Genomic DNA, 18,682 nt, shown 5'->3' with positions numbered 1-18,682 from the left:
TAGTGTGTTTAGCATGCTAACATTAGCAAATTAGCAGAGGTGTGGACTCAAGTCACATGACTTGGACTCGAGTCAGACTTGAGTCACAAATGATGACTTTAGACTCGACTTGACAAAATCAAAGAAGACTTGCGACTCGACTTTGACTTGAACAGCAATGACTCGAGACTTCACTTGAGCCTTTTGACTCGAGCTGACTTGACACTAAACTATGATATAAACTTGCGCAGCGCATCAACATAGCGCTCAATCAGACTGGAGCGTGCGGCTTCCTCCAGCAAGAGGGAACAATCGCCGACCGCCCGAAGCGCTCGGCCGTTCCGCGATCTTCCTGGCCCTGTACGCCTCAGCGAACAAGTTAACAAGTTAATTAAGATCAAACGATAATAGCGCCGGCTAATGTTGGATTATTGTTTCTTATTTCATGGGCTATTTGGGATTTTTGAGTAATGCATATATAGAAGCCTAGTTCTTAAAAAGAAAGTATTACATTTCAATAGTTTAATGTTTCCTAAGGCGATAAGTTATCCTGTTAAATAATTGTGATCTCAATATTGACCAAAATAATTAGCAGCCCTACATGAAAATTTTATTTAATTCATGAAATTTGTTGTGTGAAACTGCCCCTCTGCCTTCTCCCTGTACAGGCTAATGCTTCATTCAATACATTGTTTTATTTTTAACTGGAAAAAACTTTTTAAATGGTTTTTAAATTTGGTGAAGAGCGCATTATGACTTGTTTAGGACTCGAAACTCAAAGTTTAAGACTTGAGACTTGACTCGGACTTGTAAAACGATGACTCGGTCCCACCTCTGCAAATTAGCAGTAAACACAGTGTAGAGCTGAGGCTGATGGGAATGTCATCTGTTACAGTTCAGTTACATGTTACAGGGGAACATGAAGATCTGAACCATGTTTCATCACAATCCACCCAACAGCTGCTGATGTTTCAGTCTGGAGTCATGTGGAGCACCGGCACACGTTGCATGGTCTACTTTGACACATCAGCGGTGTTGTCGCCTAAAACTAAGAAAACTTAAACGTTAAACATCACTAAGAGGGTACCCGGGGCGTCAAAAAGCGACGCCAAATCCAAGAGCTGTAGAGGAGCTGGTGGGTGGGGCCAGGCTAGCTGTTCCCCGTTTCCAGTCTTTATGCTAAGCAGCTGCTGGCTGTAGCTTCATATGAGCGCAGCATCCGTCTGAACATCTGACTCTGAGAGAGGAAGAGAATCAGCTAGTTTCCCCCAAACCTTCCTTTAAACTGACTGAAGGCAGCGGGCGTGAACCGAACGTCTGCACGACAAACACACACGCCCAGATAGGGAGGGCCGTCCGCCGAGCAGCGTGGAGTGCTAAGATTTCCCATGAGCCTTTGAGGGTGGAGCGTTGGATGCTAAACTTGGCTCTGAACGCCGCTCACTTCTGGCTTCAATTTATTCCTGGAGGCACACATGTGCACGCCTGTGCTGATTCTAATTAAAGTGAGCTTTTTGCTTCTGCAGCTCTTTCACGTTTCTCTTTCCTTTGTCTGCAACTCTGTTTGGAAGAAACATCTGGAATAACTTCAGCTGTGAGTGTGCATGTGTGTATGTGTGTGTGTGACAGAGTTAATGAAGTGTTTATGTGCACAATCCCGTATGTGTATTTAAAGTGTATATAATTATAATGCAATATGGTTGAATTTTGTGTGTAATTCAGTGCATGTTTATGCATGTGATACTGGTGTGTGTGTGTGTGTTGTTGTGTTTTGGTTTAACTGTCATTTCTGTGTCATCTGGGTCTGATCACTGCTGTTGTTATGATGTGGCAGAGCGTCACACACACACACACACTCTCTACAAGACACATGCACACAGCAACACACACAGATACACAAACACACACACAGAGAAAGTGTTTTGTGTTTCTTGCTGAGAGTCTTGAGAGGCCACATCCTGCTGCACAGTCTCAGCTGTTCGCTGAACGTGGCAGCAGAAACAGAGCGGTGAATCTGTGTTGCCTTTAGCTTCCTCTGTGATCACTCACTACAGGTCGATGAAGCAGCAGCTTATCACGACACATTTTCAGGTTTTTAGTTAGGCCGTGACCTCTAATGGCAGATGAATGATATTTTCCAGGAAGCTCTTGGAAAAGAGATTTTTAACCTCAATCTGTTTTTTTTCTGGTTAAATAAAGAACAAACTTTGCTTTTCTCCAGTTTCATGAGCTTGCTGTGAGGTTAACGTGTCCACCGTGACAGAAACTAGATCTCTCCTCTCTCTCTCTCTCTCTCTCTCTCTCTCTCTCTCTCTCTCTCTCTCTCTCTCTCTCTCTCTCTCTCTCTCTCTCTCTCTCTCTCTCTCTCTCTCTCTCTCTCTCTCTCTCTCACCCAGCAGGGCTTCCAGCTGCCGTCCAGTCTTTCAGCCACCTGAGCTTCAACCTGTGTAAGTGGTGCGAGGTGTCCAGTCCGGTGTGTCGAGACAGCGTCTGCTTCAGTAACTGCAACCTGTCCTCCTTCTGCAACGTCATCGAGGAGCTCTGCATCGCCATATGGTGAGTGGATGTGATGCACTCTATAGGAAAAAAAACCCTATTTAAAATAAGCATACATTAAAAAAAACAGACATAATCACTCCACAGAGTCAGCAACCTGTTTGTTGCTAGAAAACATAAAACAGTTACTTGTCAAAGGTAATGTGGTAGGCGCAGTGTTCCTGGACTTAAAGAAGGCATTTGATACGGGAAACCACAACATTTTAATTTCAAAACTGTCAATGTTAAACTTGTCAAAAACGGTCATTATCTTGGTTTGACTCTTATTTAAAGGGTCGTGAACAGTGTGTTGTAATTAATAACATCAAATCTGCTTTCAGCAAAATCGAAACATGAATCTGTGTTGGGTCCCATCCTTTTTAGTTTATATATCAACGATTTGCCAGATGCATGTCCTGATATAGGTGTTCAGATTTACGCTGACGATACAGTCGTCTATGTATCTGGCAAAACCTGTGATGATGTTGCAGATAAGCTAACCAATCAGCTTGGCTGTCTTGTCAGCTTTTTAATAGAAAAACAGATACTTTGACACTAAACATCAAGAAAACAAACAGGAGGCATCAAGCCAGGTGAGCTTTTTGAACAAGTACCAGAAGTGAGGTATCTGGGGATAATTTTAGACTCCCAGTTAAACTTTAAAAGTCGCACTAAAAAGATTTGCAAAACGATTAAGGCTAACCTCACTTGTTTTAAGATGATAAGAAAATGCTTGACATTTGATTGCGCCTTTATGTTTTTAAATGATACTTTCTCATCTGTCTTATGGTTTAACTACCTGGTCCCAGGCTAATCAGTCTGTGATTAAATCTATAGAGAGTCTTTACAATCAAGCCTTGAAAACTCTGGTCGAAAAGCAAGTCAGGTACCATGTCAGGTCCCATTTTAAGCAAATACAAGATTTTAAGTTTTGCAAACTTTATTGATTTTCATTATGTAAAGCTTGTATTCAAATGTTTAAATGGACTTTCTCCTCAGCCTCTATTTAAGTACATTAAGATCCACCACAGCAGCTTCAAATGGCGACTGTAAAGTTTCATTTTGCAAAACTTCTTTTGCTCAGACGGCCTTTTCTGTGAAAGGAGCAAAGTCTTGGAACTTGCTACCTAAACACTTGAAAACTGCTGCAAACTTCACCACTTTTAAAAGAGAGGCCAAGTCCAGGTTAGTTAACAAACGTGTACTAACTAACCCTAACCCTGTAGTTAGCATTACATGTTTTTAATGTATTTTGATTTACGCATTTTATCTCCTTTTATCTTGTTATATTGTAATGTCATCAACATTGTATTTTCTTTTTTCTGTCATTACTGTTTTAATGTTTTATTTCTTTAAAAGCCCTTCAAGGGACAGGTGTTGCAAATTAGCAATTGCTAAAAACACTACGGTGCACACATTGGATTGCTGTTTTCCATTTATCTATGTTAGATGTATCGTTCCCTAATAAAAATAAACTTAAAAAAAAACATTTAGTATCCAAACATACAAATTATGATGTAAATATGTTCTATTTACACGTTTGAAAGGGGGTAGGATGAAGTAAAACTTATATACTCCTAGCCCTTTTAATTTCTAAATAATTAACTAATAATTAGCATAATTTAATGTGCACAGTACAAAATTATTCAATCAATTCGTGTACCCACTGACTATATATTCACACTCCCCACCTACACCTGGATCCCTGAGGGAAAAAACAAAAAAAAAACCAGACAAACTAAAAACCCTGTTAAAACCTTTCTTTGTCTCTGTATTTCTTGAGAGTCTTTGTATCTGTTTTTAAGTTGAAATTTGACACCATATATTGCTTTACTGAAACTTCTTCTTGTGGTTCTAAAGCTGGGAGTCTTAAAGTTTGATGCCCCTCTTAATATTTTCTGTGCATTGGTTGGTAAAAGCTTATTTCTTGCTTTGTACATCAGTACTGCTCTTTGAAATTCAGCCAGGTCAGTGAATTTTAAAGCTTTAGACTGTAAAAATAAAAGATTTTGTTTAAAAAAAAAACAACATTATGGATTAAAAGTATTGCTATTTTCTGCAGTACTATCAAAGACACGGCACTCGCATAAAAGGCCTCTCCGTCTCAAAGTCCCGAGCTGAATTTCGGTCCCGGTACATCCCTGAATATGACGGAGTTTCACAGAGCTGTGGGTGCTCAGGTGGCAACAGTCTCCGCGGCTGCATTTGCATCTATTAGCATCTTTGCATCTTGCAACTGTTTCCCGCTGTCCCCAGTCTTTATGCTGAGAGCGCCATCAGTCTCAACATCTGACTATCTGCAAGGAATTAAATAAGTTCGTTTCCCAAAGTGTGGAACGATTCCTTTGGTGAGCGACACAGACAAACCCAGCAGGAAACAGTGAGCAGGGGAAGGTGAAATAAAAACATGTCCGACACAATGTGCACGTTCACATTATTAAGTTCTCCTCATTTACTGTAGTAGTTATGTTTAGTCTTGTGTTGGTGGTAGTGATTCATGTCTGTCTTGTTGTTGTTTTTGTGGTGTCCAACAGAAATGCATCGTGCACTCGAGGCAGCAGAGCTCACCGCAGCTCAGCTACTTCAATATGTTGCTGATCAGCATTATGAGACATCCTGAAGTGATTTCTCTCAGCTCGCTACTGTTGCAGAAGAAAAAACACGTGACGGAACTTTTGCCTTTTTTTCGAATTAGATTTCACACAGTCGCTGTTCACGCTGCAGAGAGCGTGACGGCCTCAGGAGCTTTGAGCCTGTCGAGCTGTTCACTGGCATCACTTTCTTCACGACTGGAAAGTCTCTGCTCATTCGTGCTTTTGTTTGAATAACGGGTGCTGGGATCCCCCTCGCTGCTCCCCTCTCATTTCCTGTTCACGTCAGCCCACCCGACCCTCCCAGATAGCTGCAGGAAACCAGCGATAAGAAGGAACTGACAGGGAAGAAGAGAGAGGAGAGCTGGTTTATTCAGGTCAAAGTTGACCAGGAGCTGCTGAGACACACAGCAACCAAACAATAAGCTGACGTTCTCTACTAGCTGCAGTCAGACCTGCACCCACGTTAATCTGACGGTAGTTTAACACAGTTTCATGTCTGAATAAACACCAGACTCGAGTCAAACAGTCAACACACCACGTCTGAACTGAATGCTGTCAGCAACACAAGGTGCAGCCTGCAGAGACAGGACGTTGTGTTCAGCCTAACATCAAACCAATAAATGTCTCATCTCAATCATCATCTCTAATGCCGGCTGCACTCTGGAGGATAACTGGGCTGATTTAGGGTCCGATTCTACCTCCTGACAATCAACGGGGGCGTTCCTGATCCGAGGCTGGTCCGAACAGATTATCTTCCCAAATGATCCTGCCGTGTGAGGGCTTTACAAACCTTAAATATCAAACATGTTGTTATTGGGGAGCCTCTGATCAGAAACCCGCAGCTGAGCGGGAAGTCACGTTTATCCATGCGAGATTCTGTGAGATCCCACGTCTCCGGAACCACCACACTGAAACGTTTAAGATTAAAATATTACACATTTGTTAATTCTGACATTATGTCTGTGGTATCCCACATTTTTAAACTCTGATAAGATCAGAAAATCCTCTAGTGTGCCTGAGGTATAATGCACAAAGCCGTTTAACAAACCAGGAAACAGGAAACACTGTGAAAGAGCTGATTTGAAGGCGTCGATGAGATCGATCTTCTCAGATCAGAGTGTTTACATGCACATGAGTATCCTAGTTATGTGTTGTGCTTGTTAAAATCTTCAACCAAGTTCCTCTCTGTCTTCATGCCAAATGTTAAATAAATGAATATCCGGCTAAACGCTTTATGCAGCATGTGAGCACATTAAGATTTAAAGTTTTGGTTTTGTGATCATTATTGTTTGTTGTTTATCTCTGTAAATATTTGCTTATCTTTTCATGTGATAACAGTGAAGAAATGACCCTTTGCTCCAGTGTAAATTTGCTGTCCCCTCAAAATAACACATCACACAGCCGTTAATGTCTAAACCGCTGGCAACAAAAGTGAGGACACCCCCAAGTGAAAATGTCCACATTGGGCCCAATTAGCCATTTTCCCTCCCCGGTGTCATGTGACCTGTTAGTGTTACAAGGTCTCAAGTGTGAAAGGGGAGCAGGTGTGTTAAATTTGGTGTTATCGCTCTCACACTCCCTCATTCTGGTCACCGGAAGTTCAACATGGCAAAGAACTCTCTGAGGATCTGAAAAAAAGAACGGCTGCTCTACATAAAGATGGCCGAGGCTGTAAGAAGACCCTGAAACTGAGCTGCAGCACGGTGGCCAAGACCATACAGCGGTTCAACAGGACAGGTTCCACTCAGAACAGGCCTCGCCATGGTCGACCAGAGAAGCTGAGTGATTGAGGACTCCAGAGGCGAACTGTGAAGCTCTGCTGAACTCCAGGCCCAAGAGGCCACACAAAATATTGACACTTTGGGCCCAATTAGGACATTTTCATTTAGGGGTGTCCTCACTTTTGTTGCCAGCGGTTTAGACATTAACGGCTGTGTGATGTGTTATTTTGAGGGGACAGCAGATTTACACTGTTATACAAGCTGCACGTTCACTACTTTACACGGTTATACAAGCTGCACGCTCACTACTTTACACGGTTATACAAGCTGCACGCTCACTACTTTACACTGTTATACAAGCTGCACGCTCACTACTTTACACTGTTACACAAGCTGCACGCTCACTACTTTACACTGTTACACAAGCTGCACGCTCACTACGTTACACTGTTATACAAGCTGCACGCTCACTACTTTACACTGTTATACAAGCTGCACGCTCACTACTTTACACTGGAGCAAAGTGACATTTCTTCAGTGTCGTCACATGAAAAGATAGAATCAGATATTTACAAACATGTGAGGGGTGGACTCACTTTGTGAGATACTGTATATGGGAAGGGGGAAGCACCATCACAGTATCAGGAGCAACACAGGGAAAACAACTACAGTTTCTTTAGCCTTGTGTCTCTCCACCCAGTCCACTCCACCCCAACCCTCTGCCCCCTTACATGATGAACCAAGGCAGATTCAAATACAAAAACAGACCCAAAAACAGCTAAAAAGCATTAAACATTCCTCTCCACTCCACCAGGAACCTCAGGACCATTACAGACACAAACCAACAGCAGTCACACACAAAGAAATCAGATAATTATGCCAATTTTCTCCATCATCCATGACCATTTCCACAGAAATATCCAAGAGTGTACATGACGTGTGTGTCTATATATATATATATATATATATGATGTAACCAAAAAGATTACATATCGTATAAACTGTATTTAAACTAGTAAACAAGCAAACAAACACATGAAAACACAGCTGAAAGAAGAGAGGCTTTCCCTCACCGCAGCTGAGAGGCGCCCATCATTTGTAGTTGGCTCCAAAGAGGAGACGTCATTAATTAATAACAGACTCTGTGAGTGGGGGACGGCTCTGTCAATATTATTGGATATAATACTTTGACATTTTCCCGGGCACTGCCAAACCATATGAATAAAAGAGCCAATGGTGTTGTCTGAGGTTTGAGATAAGACCTGTGAATACATTTTACAATTTATAAGCTTTCAGTCAGCTGCTGCAGGTCACGAGACTCGTTGCGTTTAGTAAAAATAAAACAGTAATGAACGTCTGAAACCATATTGATGGCAGCAATGATGAGGAGTCACCACCAAATCTAAACAATCCAAAAAACGTCGGACGTGACAGTTCTCACTGGTGATTGTAGTGGACAACAGTGTGGATTTGTGCATTTTATATTAAATAAATTTGGAGCTACTCCAAATCCCTCTTTTCTTCTCCCAGAGAGAAGCAGGGGGGTTAAAGATCAACTTCAACAGACTGCTAAAGAGACTCCAACAGAAGGGGGTGGAAAGGTCACTTTCTCTAAGTGCTATTCCTGACCATAAAACTGGCACCTTTTTGATCTACGAAGCTGATAACGCTGTGCCTGACTGTTAAACTGACAAAGGGACATTAACCAGCGATTAGCATTTCCCTGAACAGCCTATCAGAATCTCCTTGGATGGGGCAAATCCAAAACTGCCCCCCCCCCACGTAACCGTGACCTTGCTCTGTGTTTCATTACCCCATCAAAGGGATACTCCTTGTCTCACCTAAGTGTGACATAATCCAGGACAGCCGAACTTTAAATAACCAAAGACTGCAGTCTCCAAAGACTCAATACATTTAATTAAGTTTAATTAAATCTTTTAGTTGATTACGTTTGCCTCTATTTGAGTGGTTGTGTTACCATGTTGTTGCCATCTGTTGTTGATATTAGTGCTGAAAAGAATCTAAATAAGTTACTTTTGCAGTTTTTATTTTCAGCAAGATTAAGGACACTCCTTCATCTTATGTGTAACCAATGCTTGTTCACAATACTTTCTCACACAACTCCTTTAGAAATGATGATAAAGAAATGTCATACTATACTCTATTAATTGCTGGCTTGAATTTAAGGCTGAATAACTAAATTCCCCACTTCCTAAGGAAAGATTGTTTGGATTAATCTAAGCTTTCCTCATGTAACCTGAGCTCCCCCAAGTGGATGAAATAAGTATTACATACCATCGTCGGAAATGCCGTTAATGTATAAATGTCACTCATTTAACAGGACCAATAATGTGACAATTGTTTTCCTGTTACCAAATGCTTAACTTAGAACGGTACAACTGTTTGACCACTGAGGTTTGATTGTGGAAAATATTTGATTATAATACGCGCAAATAGATTTTCTTTTCTTTTAGACATTAAAGTTTAGAAAGACAGTCCCTCGGGAAACCTGAAACGCCCCCTGGGGGAACCACGCCCCAGACAACAAAAGAGCGACACGCGACGTCGCCTCTTCTCTTCTCCTGGTGCTCTTGTCTTCCGCTCTGCTCTCTGGACGCTTCGGCACGCGTCCGGCGTGCCTCTCCAGGCAACGCCTAAGAGTTCGACCAGCGCAACGAAGCCTTTGTTCGCTTGAAGCTACACACGCGAAGTGCAGCGACATCGATTTTTACCTCAGTTCCAGCAACTTGTTTTCTTTTCTTTTCTTTCTTTCTTTCTCTTGTTTTGTTAAAGTTATCAGTCCGTTAAGTTACACTGGTCTAATTCAGGAACGACCAAGTTCCCTTTTTAAGCTTTTTTATCGAGCCAACTTCACCGAGGTCAGACCAAGCCACGTGGTCTCGCCAGCGGCAACGAAGGAAACCTGAAAACAGCCGAACTGCCAGACGGAGGACGGCCAACCCTTGAGGTTTTTTTCTTCAGTCAGACACGGAGAACCCCGGAGAATCCCTAACAAAAAGCCAGGATCGGGCAGCTAGCGTGGGACCCGTGCAACAGGCCAAAGCAGGCCGTCGACAAGCCGTAAGACCTAACAAACATTCTGTGGTCAGAGATGTCCCATAATGTTAATATTGTCTTTTAACTCCTAAACTCATAGCTTACTTTCATTAGCTCTCATCTGCCGTATGAGTCAAATGCTTCCCACAATCGAACCTCCATTTCTCATTGTTCAGCCATTGTTTATTTTCCCTGTCTTTAACCACCCTTTTATATCGCTTTAGTTAGTTAATAAATTCACTGTAATCAAGAAACTGTGTGTGTTGACTATCACGTCCCTGCCAAGAGAATTGACCCTTTAGAAATGAGACTGACTGACTGATTTAAGATAATTTAGCGATTATTAACTAACTGATCACTAGTAATAATTGTATAATTATTAAAGCTACCTAGAGGTCCGGAGACTCTAGGATAATAACAATTCCGGTGGTGCCCTGAAACGAGGAATATTTTTTGATTTTATGAATATTAAAATTCATAAATGGGTATTAATTCTCATAGATTTATTAAAATTCATAACTAATTTAGCCATGCTACATGATCTTCGCCTCGTCATACCAGAAATGATTAATTGAACAAAAAGAAAACGCTCTGCAGACCCTGGTTTGTTTGACACGTCATCAAGTGCACGTTAAAGAAAAACCACCTTAAATAAACAAAAACAAAGCTGAAGATTAGTTTGGTCTGCTGTACAAATATGGGCTTATATTTGAATACAATACATTTTAATAGAGAGAAAGCAGATTTATACTAAATTAAACAAAACAATTATTCAAATAAAATAATTTCACACATTTCATACATTTTGAGACATGAACCAGAAGGGATGGACTGATGGATATTTTATATTTATTTTCCAGGAGGAAGAACAACGACACCATGACGGCGCACACGATGTGTCACAACCCCACGCTGCCACTAGAGGGCGTGGACCCCGTCCTGCTGCTAAACTTCACCTCCAGAGAGTGTCACATGATTCCACAGCCCGCAGAGGGCGGAGCCATGATGGTCTGCGGCTGCCAGGGAGAACACGAATGTAACGACAAATTGATCTTTGACAAGGGAGCCAATGGTGAGAGCGGGGGTGAGGTGGGGGGTGGGGCCAAGGGATTATTGGATGGATGGATTGAATGGATTATTGGATGGATAGATGGAGAGATTATTGGATGGATGGATGGACGGATGGAGAGATTATTGGATGGATGATGGGTGGAGAGATTATTGGATGGATGGATGGATGGATTATTGGATAGACTGCTGGATGGATGGAGAGATTATTGGATGGATGGATGGATGGCTAGATGGACAGATGATGGATGGATGGAGAGATTATTGGATGGATGGATGGATGGATTATTGGATAGACTGCTGGATGGATGGAGAGATTATTGGATGGATGGATGGATGGATGGCTAGATGGATAGATGATGGATGGATGGAGAGATTATTGGATGGATGGATGGATGGCTAGATGGATAGATGATGGATGGATGGATGGATTATTGGATAGACTGCTGGATGGATGGAGAGATTATTGGATGGATGATGGGTGGAGAGATTATTGGATGGATGGCTAGATGGATGGATTATTGGATGGATGATGGGTGGAGAGATTATTGGATGGATGGATGGATGGATTATTGGATGGATGATGGGTGGAGAGATTATTGGATGGATGGATGGATTATTGGATAGACTGCTGGATGGATGGAGAGATTATTGGATGGATGGATGGCTAGATGGATGGATTATTGGATGGATGGATGGATGGAGAGATTATTGGATGGATGGATGGATTATTGGATGGATGATGGGTGGAGAGATTATTGGATGGATGGATGGATTATTGGATAGACTGCTGGATGGATGGAGAGATTATTGGATGGATGGATGGATGGCTAGATGGATAGATGATGGATGGATGGATGGATTATTGGATAGACTGCTGGATGGATGGAGAGATTATTGGATGGATGGATGGCTAGATGGATGGATTATTGGATGGATGGATGGCTAGATGGATGGATTATTGGATGGATGGATGGAGAGATTATTGGATGGATGGATGGAGAGATTATTGGATGGGTGGAGAGATTATTGGATGGATGGATGGATGGAGAGATTATTGGATGGATGGATGGATTATTGGATGGATGATGGATGGATGGATTATTGGATGGATGGATGGATGGATTATTGGATGGATGATGGGTGGAGAGATTATTGGATGGATGGATGGATGGATGGAAAAAATTTGGATAAATGGATGGAGAGATTATTGGATGGATGGATGGATGATGGGTGGAGAGATTATTGGATGGATGGATGGATGGCTAGATGGATAGATGATGGATGGATGGATTATTGGATAGACTGCTGGATGGATGGAGAGATTATTGGATGGATGATGGGTGGAGAGATTATTGGATGGATGGCTAGATGGATGGATTATTGGATGGATGATGGGTGGAGAGATTATTGGATGGATGGATGGATGGATTATTGGATGGATGATGGGTGGAGAGATTATTGGATGGATGGATGGATGGATTATTGGATAGACTGCTGGATGGATGGAGAGATTATTGGATGGATGGATGGCTAGATGGATGGATTATTGGATGGATGGATGGATGGAGAGATTATTGGATGGATGGATGGATGGATGGATTATTGGATGGATGATGGGTGGAGAGATTATTGGATGGATGGATGGATTATTGGATAGACTGCTGGATGGATGGAGAGATTATTGGATGGATGGATGGCTAGATGGATAGATGATGGATGGATGGATGGATTATTGGATAGACTGCTGGATGGATGGAGAGATTATTGGATGGATGGATGGCTAGATGGATGGATTATTGGATGGATGGATGGAGAGATTATTGGATGGATGGATGGAGAGATTATTGGATGGGTGGAGAGATTATTGGATGGATGGATGGATGGAGAGATTATTGGATGGATGGATGGATTATTGGATGGATGATGGATGGATGGATTATTGGATGGATGGATGGATGGATTATTGGATGGATGATGGGTGGAGAGATTATTGGATGGATGGATGGATGGATGGAAAAAATTTGGATAAATGGATGGAGAGATTATTGGATGGATGGATGGATGATGGGTGGAGAGATTATTGGATGGATGAATGAAAGGATAGATGGACTGGTGGGAGGGTGAACACATGTCTGTATGTCCTTTTCCCTGCAGGATTTTCCAAGCTGCAGAGTAAAGATGTGATCCCAGTGGTGGTGGTCAGCTTGGTGCCTCCTGTCCTGGTTGCCATAGTTGCCGTCACCGCCTTCTACTTTTACCGCACACATCGACCTGACAAACCGGGCCCTCCTGCACGCCCTGGCTGGCCCACCGCTCGCACCCCAGAGCTCTACCAGGCTTTCGACCTGCCAAGTGGGGGTCTGGGGGCTCGGGGAGAGCGTGGAGGAGGAGGAGGTGTGATTGGTCCTGGGGCTGAGGGGGAGGGGTCTAATTCCAACAATGACATTGTCGGTGACATAACAGATTGGCATGGCCAACTGGCTGAACCACTACCCATCAAGCTGGATGTCCTAGTGGGGAAGGGGCGCTTTGCTGAAGTGTGGCGGGCACGCCTTCTGCAGGGCGAGAGGGGTGGAGCCAACGCCTATGAAACTGTGGCGGTGAAGGTGTTTCCAGCCGTAGAGTACGCCTCGTGGAGAAACGAGTGCTCCATCGTCTCCGACCCCAAGCTGGAGCATGACAACGTTGTTCGCTTCCTTGCAGCCGAAGAGAGGGGCCCGCCCGGCCACGCCCTCAGGGAGTACTGGCTGGTTTTGGCTTACCACGGCCTCGGGAACCTGCAGGACTTCCTCACAGCAAACATACTGAGCTGGCAGGAACTTGTTCCCATGGCAGGCAGCATTGCTAAGGGGATAGCTCATCTGCACAGTGACACAACGCCCAGTGGGGTACCAAAGGTAGGTTTGTCTGTAATCTCTGGAGGAGACCAGAATCCTTTCAGCACATCTTACCTTCCACGTGCTCCCTTTGTTCCAACTACACCAAACTACTGTAGCATGTCTGTAGATGTGGGAGCCACGTGGACTTTCATTGTTCTATCTTCAAAAGCAGAGGTTCATAAAGACACTACAGATATTATCCTGGTTATCTGTTAGTCACACAGCCCGGAGGCTGAGTATGACATGAGTAACCTACTTTTTATCAACACTTTGGATCAAGCATAGAGGTGTCATGTTGAGCGGTAGCTAGTTAATCTTCCTAGATTCACTTGCTCGTTTGCTCTCTAACTTCTTTTGTATAGAATATTTACATTTGCACAATTGGTAAACTGCGAACACACCAGCAAGCCTGACTGATGTTTAATTGTAGCATAGTTTTTCAGGAGAATAAAAATATAAGTTGGGGGTACCTTTTATTTAGCCCTGAGTTGTGTCACCCAGGTATTCCTTTCAGACTGCATACAGCACCAACATGAAGTTGGAAAGTTGAAAATGTCATTGTTGACTTATTGAAACCTAAACCACCATCTTTTCCAAACCTAACCAAACTGTGACTGAAAACTGAAAATAATAGCTCAGCGCTGACTTCTGGTTTCACACAGTGGATTCCTGGGTGTTTGTGAAAATCTTTCTGGCAGACAGGCCTGAAGGAAAACCTCTCCCATACCCATAATGAACCAACAGGGGAGGGCAGGCTTTATGTCACATCACGGCATAATTCAGGACAAAAACAGTTTGCAATGCACGAACCACACCACTCGCTGCTGTTCGTTTAGCTTACTGCTCTGAAGGTAATAACACTGAAGAACAGAGCTACAGATCACTCACAATGTGTAAGCTTGTTCTTTTCTGGCTTTTGATGTTGCACGTTGTGACGCTGCTTGTTGCTGGTTGCCTGTTTTGCCTGTAGGTGCCAGTTGCCCATCGGGACCTGAAGAGCAGTAACATTGTGGTGAAGAGCGGTAAGGAGTGCGCTCTGTGCGACTTTGGCCTGGCGTTACGACTGGACCTCGCTCTTTCTGTCGACGACTACGCCAACAGTGGACAGGTATACTATGGTTAAACATATCACCAAGCAGAACCTGCATCAGGTGTTCAGGTCGTCATTTGATCGGACTGTATCGTCCTATCCAGGTGGGGACGGCTCGCTACATGGCTCCTGAGGTACTTGAGTCCAGGGTGAACCTGGAGGACCTCGAGGCCTTTAAACAGATGGACGTGTACTCCATGGCTCTGGTCCTCTGGGAGATGGCCTCCCGCTGCCACGCCATCGGAGGTAGGAGCTTCTCCCTGTTTCTGTATATCTGTAGGACCAGTTCTATCAACATGTGGTAACACAAAGACAGAATGTACAGAATGGGGTGGTGATGGTGCAGTGGATAAGACCACATGCCTTTGGTGTGAGAGAGCCGGGTTTGATTCCCATTGTGACATCCACCAATGAGGGTTTTTTTTTGTATAAAAGCGTCAGCTAAATGAATAAATGTAAAACAGATTACAGCACGATACAGCTGAGCATGTATGATACGTCCAGCTGGTGTCGTGGGGGTGCAGCAGAAAGACGTCATTGTTTTCACCTGTCAGCACTAAGACGCTACCCCAGAGTTTAAAACCAAAACGGGGTCAGCAGCATTTTCAGACTTCAAAGTTTTAGGTGTTTGGATTCGCTGTTTTAGTCTGGAAGGGGGGCGGAAACGTCGCAGAAGGTCCGAGTTTTAAAGTCGTGTGGATGTACCATCTCCCTCCGGGGACGACGAAGACCCGGCAGGTTCAGGCAGGGATAGGAGAGGCAGCGACAGCGCGTAGTGCCAGAAGAGTTTCACTTCTAGACACTATCGCTTCTCCGGGTACAAAGTGGTATTACAGCACAGGACGGGCCGGGCTAGCTGGTTACCATGCTTTGACGTGATGTTTAGGTGTTTGGATGTTTGGATTCGCCGTTTTAGTCTGGAAAAGTAGCAGAAGGTCTGTGTTTTAAAATGATGCAGCCTAAGGTAAATTATCCTACATTTCCTTTCCACTGGTCTGAAAGAAGACAAGTTAAAGAAGCAAAGTACCCGTAAATCTCACAATTGACCAGTTTGTGATAAACCCATGTTTTTGCCTGCCGGATCTTGCCTTAAATTGTAATTGTAATATTTCTCTGTGTGTGTTGCAGAGGTGAAGAGCTACGAGCCGGCGTTTGGCTCTAAGGTTTGTGAGCAGCCCTGTGTGGACAGCATGAGGGACCTGGTGCTGAGGGACCGAGGACGGCCGGACATCCCCTCAGCGTGGACGCAGCACCAGGTGGGGTCCAGTCAGAAACACAGACTCTCAGGTCTGACCGCTCGTTCGTGTCCTCTGGTGTCTAACTGCAGTCCTCTGTCCTCCAGGGGATGAGTGTGTTCTGCTCCACCATCACAGAGTGCTGGGATCACGACCCTGAGGCCAGACTGACGGCTCACTGCGTGGTGGAGCGCTTCAGCGTCCTGCAGCAGGAGGAGGAGGACCAGAGGCCGGAAGCTGACGGAGAGGAAGACAGGGACAGAGAAAAGGACTCAGAGACACCAGACAATGAGCAGATTCCCTCCTTCTCCCCTGCTGCTTCCTCACCATCCTCCTCTTCCTCTGTCCAGATTCCTCAGCCTGACTCAGAGAGCGGCGATACAGATGTATCCCATGATTCCCTGCTTCACACTGGTTCTGTGGTGTGAGTGTTGGACCTCGCCATCCCATGCTGATGAAGGACCCTCCTCGCTGCCTCAACTGCCGGTGTTGTCTTGTCAGTGTCACAGGCCTGAAGTGGATAAACGTGGCTGTAGAACTAAACTGTGGCGGCAGATGATGTGATATAAACAAACCCTGCGGCTGGGTTAGCATATGTGCTGTTTTTGTGGAGTGTACCACTTTTAGCTATGCTGTCGGTCGGTCCAGACCAAGCAGGATCCTCCAAGTCTAAAAAGTGAAGCCTTAAACCTGCGTCCTCTCCAGCAGCCAGCAGGGGGCGACTCCAGCGGCTGCACAAAGAAGTCTGTGAGAAAAGTTTCTACTTGTCAGCTGATTTATTCCCTCAGTAAACACTTTCCTGATGAGTTTCTGGTCTCAGTCGCTAGTTTCAAGTCTTCTTCAACACAGCATGATGTTCATTTAGTAAATTATGGTCCCATTTAGAGGAACAGAGACCAGGAAGCAGGGGAGGCTTTAGGGCGGAGCTACTAACCAAGTTAGCTAGCTTCAACTTCTCGTCCAAATATGGTCAGTCCGGTTCCAAACAACCGGATGGTGACGGCCAAAATGCCAAATTTGAGGTTTCAAACCGATAGTCCACAACAAACCACTGGGGCTCGTTACGGAGGCTACGTCAACTTCTTTCATACCGTCTGTGGTCCAGACTGAACTGCACAACTGTTGGATGGATTTCAGTGGACTTTGTCATTGTCCCCACAGGCTGAATCCTCTGACTTTACCTGTAGCACCACTTGCTGAGGGCAGCAGGTTAGATATGGTGTTTTGAGTAGTATCTAGCTGCAGTACCAGAGGCTGCAGTTTCAGGACCCTTGTTTACTTTGATACTGATAACTGTCTGGCTAGCTATGTTACTCTTGACAGCCCCCGAAGCCAATTACCCTCACCACAACTATCACTCAGTGTGCCTAAACCCAAGTTATTGATTATATGATTATAGTTCCACAATTGTTCTCCTTTAAAAAATGACCTTATTTGTTCTGTACTTTGTGTTGAGTCTAGAGGATCCACAGAGTCGGCAGGATTCCTCCTGTGGATACCACAGATGTCTGCACCACTTCTCATGGTGATCCATCCAACAGTTAAAGATATTTCAGTAAAAGTAAAACATATCAACCTGCTGAAGTTCTTACAGTCCATCCTGAGGGGAACGTGAACGTCTGAACCAAACATCATCCCAACACATCCAACAGCTGCCGAGATTCAGTCTGGACCACAGAGGACGAACGAGCGGCCGATAGACCGACGCTGCGTGAACGGCTGAAAAGGTAACGTCTGTATTTACCCGGCAGTGTGAACCCTGCACACATCCTGGGCTTTTCGCCTGAAGACCGGAGAGGATAGAAGCTCTGCTGGCGGAGACGCTCCCTCAGACTGTCCGGTTGTGTGAACGCGTTTGTAGGAGCTGGTCTCCACGTGGTTCTGGTGTTATTCTTTGATAGCTACTGTGATAATCAGTACTATAACTATCAGACTGTTGCATCAGATCTGAATCACACGCAACATATTTCCATGTGTTATTGTTGCCAAGATGTAAAAGTCCAATGTTCTTCTCATTATATGTGATTTGAACTGAATATGAACACTGAACTAAAAATACTTTTCCATCCATCAAGAAACACAGACACACAAAACCACTATCGGATGGAAAACTGAGTGTGTTTTCTGTAATTGATTCTTGATTCTGTCTGTAATTGTGTTTCCTTCCTGTTTTATGCTCATTTTCAGTTTGTGCATAAATGCTGAAATTTCATGAAAAAGCCTTTCCTGTTATTTTGTGGATAAAAACAGAAAAAGACCGAGTGAATAAATGATGAAGTACATGAAGCATGTGACTAACATGCTGTGACTAACCGGCCGCACACTAGAGGATAATGCGGCTGATTTTGAGTCCGATTCGCCCTCCGATAATCGCGGGGCCGTTTCTGATCTGAGGCTGGTCGGAACAGATTATCAGCCTAAATCATCCTGCAGTGTGAGGGGTTTACAGACATAATCTTAAAGTTGTCTACAGGACTGGAATCTCCTTGATTTTGAATCATTAATATGATTTGAATTCAGG

General features: G+C 44.0%; 1 protein-coding gene across 2 annotated transcripts in view; it reads left to right on the top strand.

Annotated features, from left to right (window-relative positions):
• tgfbr2l (transforming growth factor beta receptor-like) overlaps positions 1-18,383 on the top strand; it is a 29,521-nt gene extending 11,138 nt beyond the window's left edge. Inside the window, exons 3-10 of one of the 2 annotated variants that reach the window (XM_038720010.1) lie at positions 2,379-2,535; positions 10,747-10,958; positions 13,112-13,854; positions 14,807-14,944; positions 15,031-15,172; positions 16,055-16,182; positions 16,269-16,908; positions 17,623-18,383. In XM_038720010.1, coding sequence (XP_038575938.1) covers positions 2,379-2,535; positions 10,747-10,958; positions 13,112-13,854; positions 14,807-14,944; positions 15,031-15,172; positions 16,055-16,182; positions 16,269-16,589 — 1,841 coding nt within the window. In that variant the 3' untranslated portion in view covers positions 16,590-16,908; positions 17,623-18,383. Of the gene's footprint in view, positions 1-2,375; positions 2,536-10,746; positions 10,959-13,111; positions 13,855-14,806; positions 14,945-15,030; positions 15,173-16,054; positions 16,183-16,268; positions 16,909-17,622 lie in introns of both variants that reach the window. The other variant, XM_038720009.1, reaches the window with a different exon arrangement.
• The last annotated feature ends 299 nt before the right edge of the window (positions 18,384-18,682 follow it).

This window comes from Micropterus salmoides, unplaced genomic scaffold (assembly GCF_014851395.1).
Source record: "Micropterus salmoides isolate LMB-PRFRI ecotype aquatic unplaced genomic scaffold, ASM1485139v1 Ms_hic_scaffold_15, whole genome shotgun sequence".
NCBI classification, from domain to species: Eukaryota; Metazoa; Chordata; class Actinopteri; order Centrarchiformes; family Centrarchidae; genus Micropterus; species Micropterus salmoides.
Note: the sequence above shows the minus strand (reverse complement) of the source record. Positions and strands in the feature narration are given on the sequence as shown.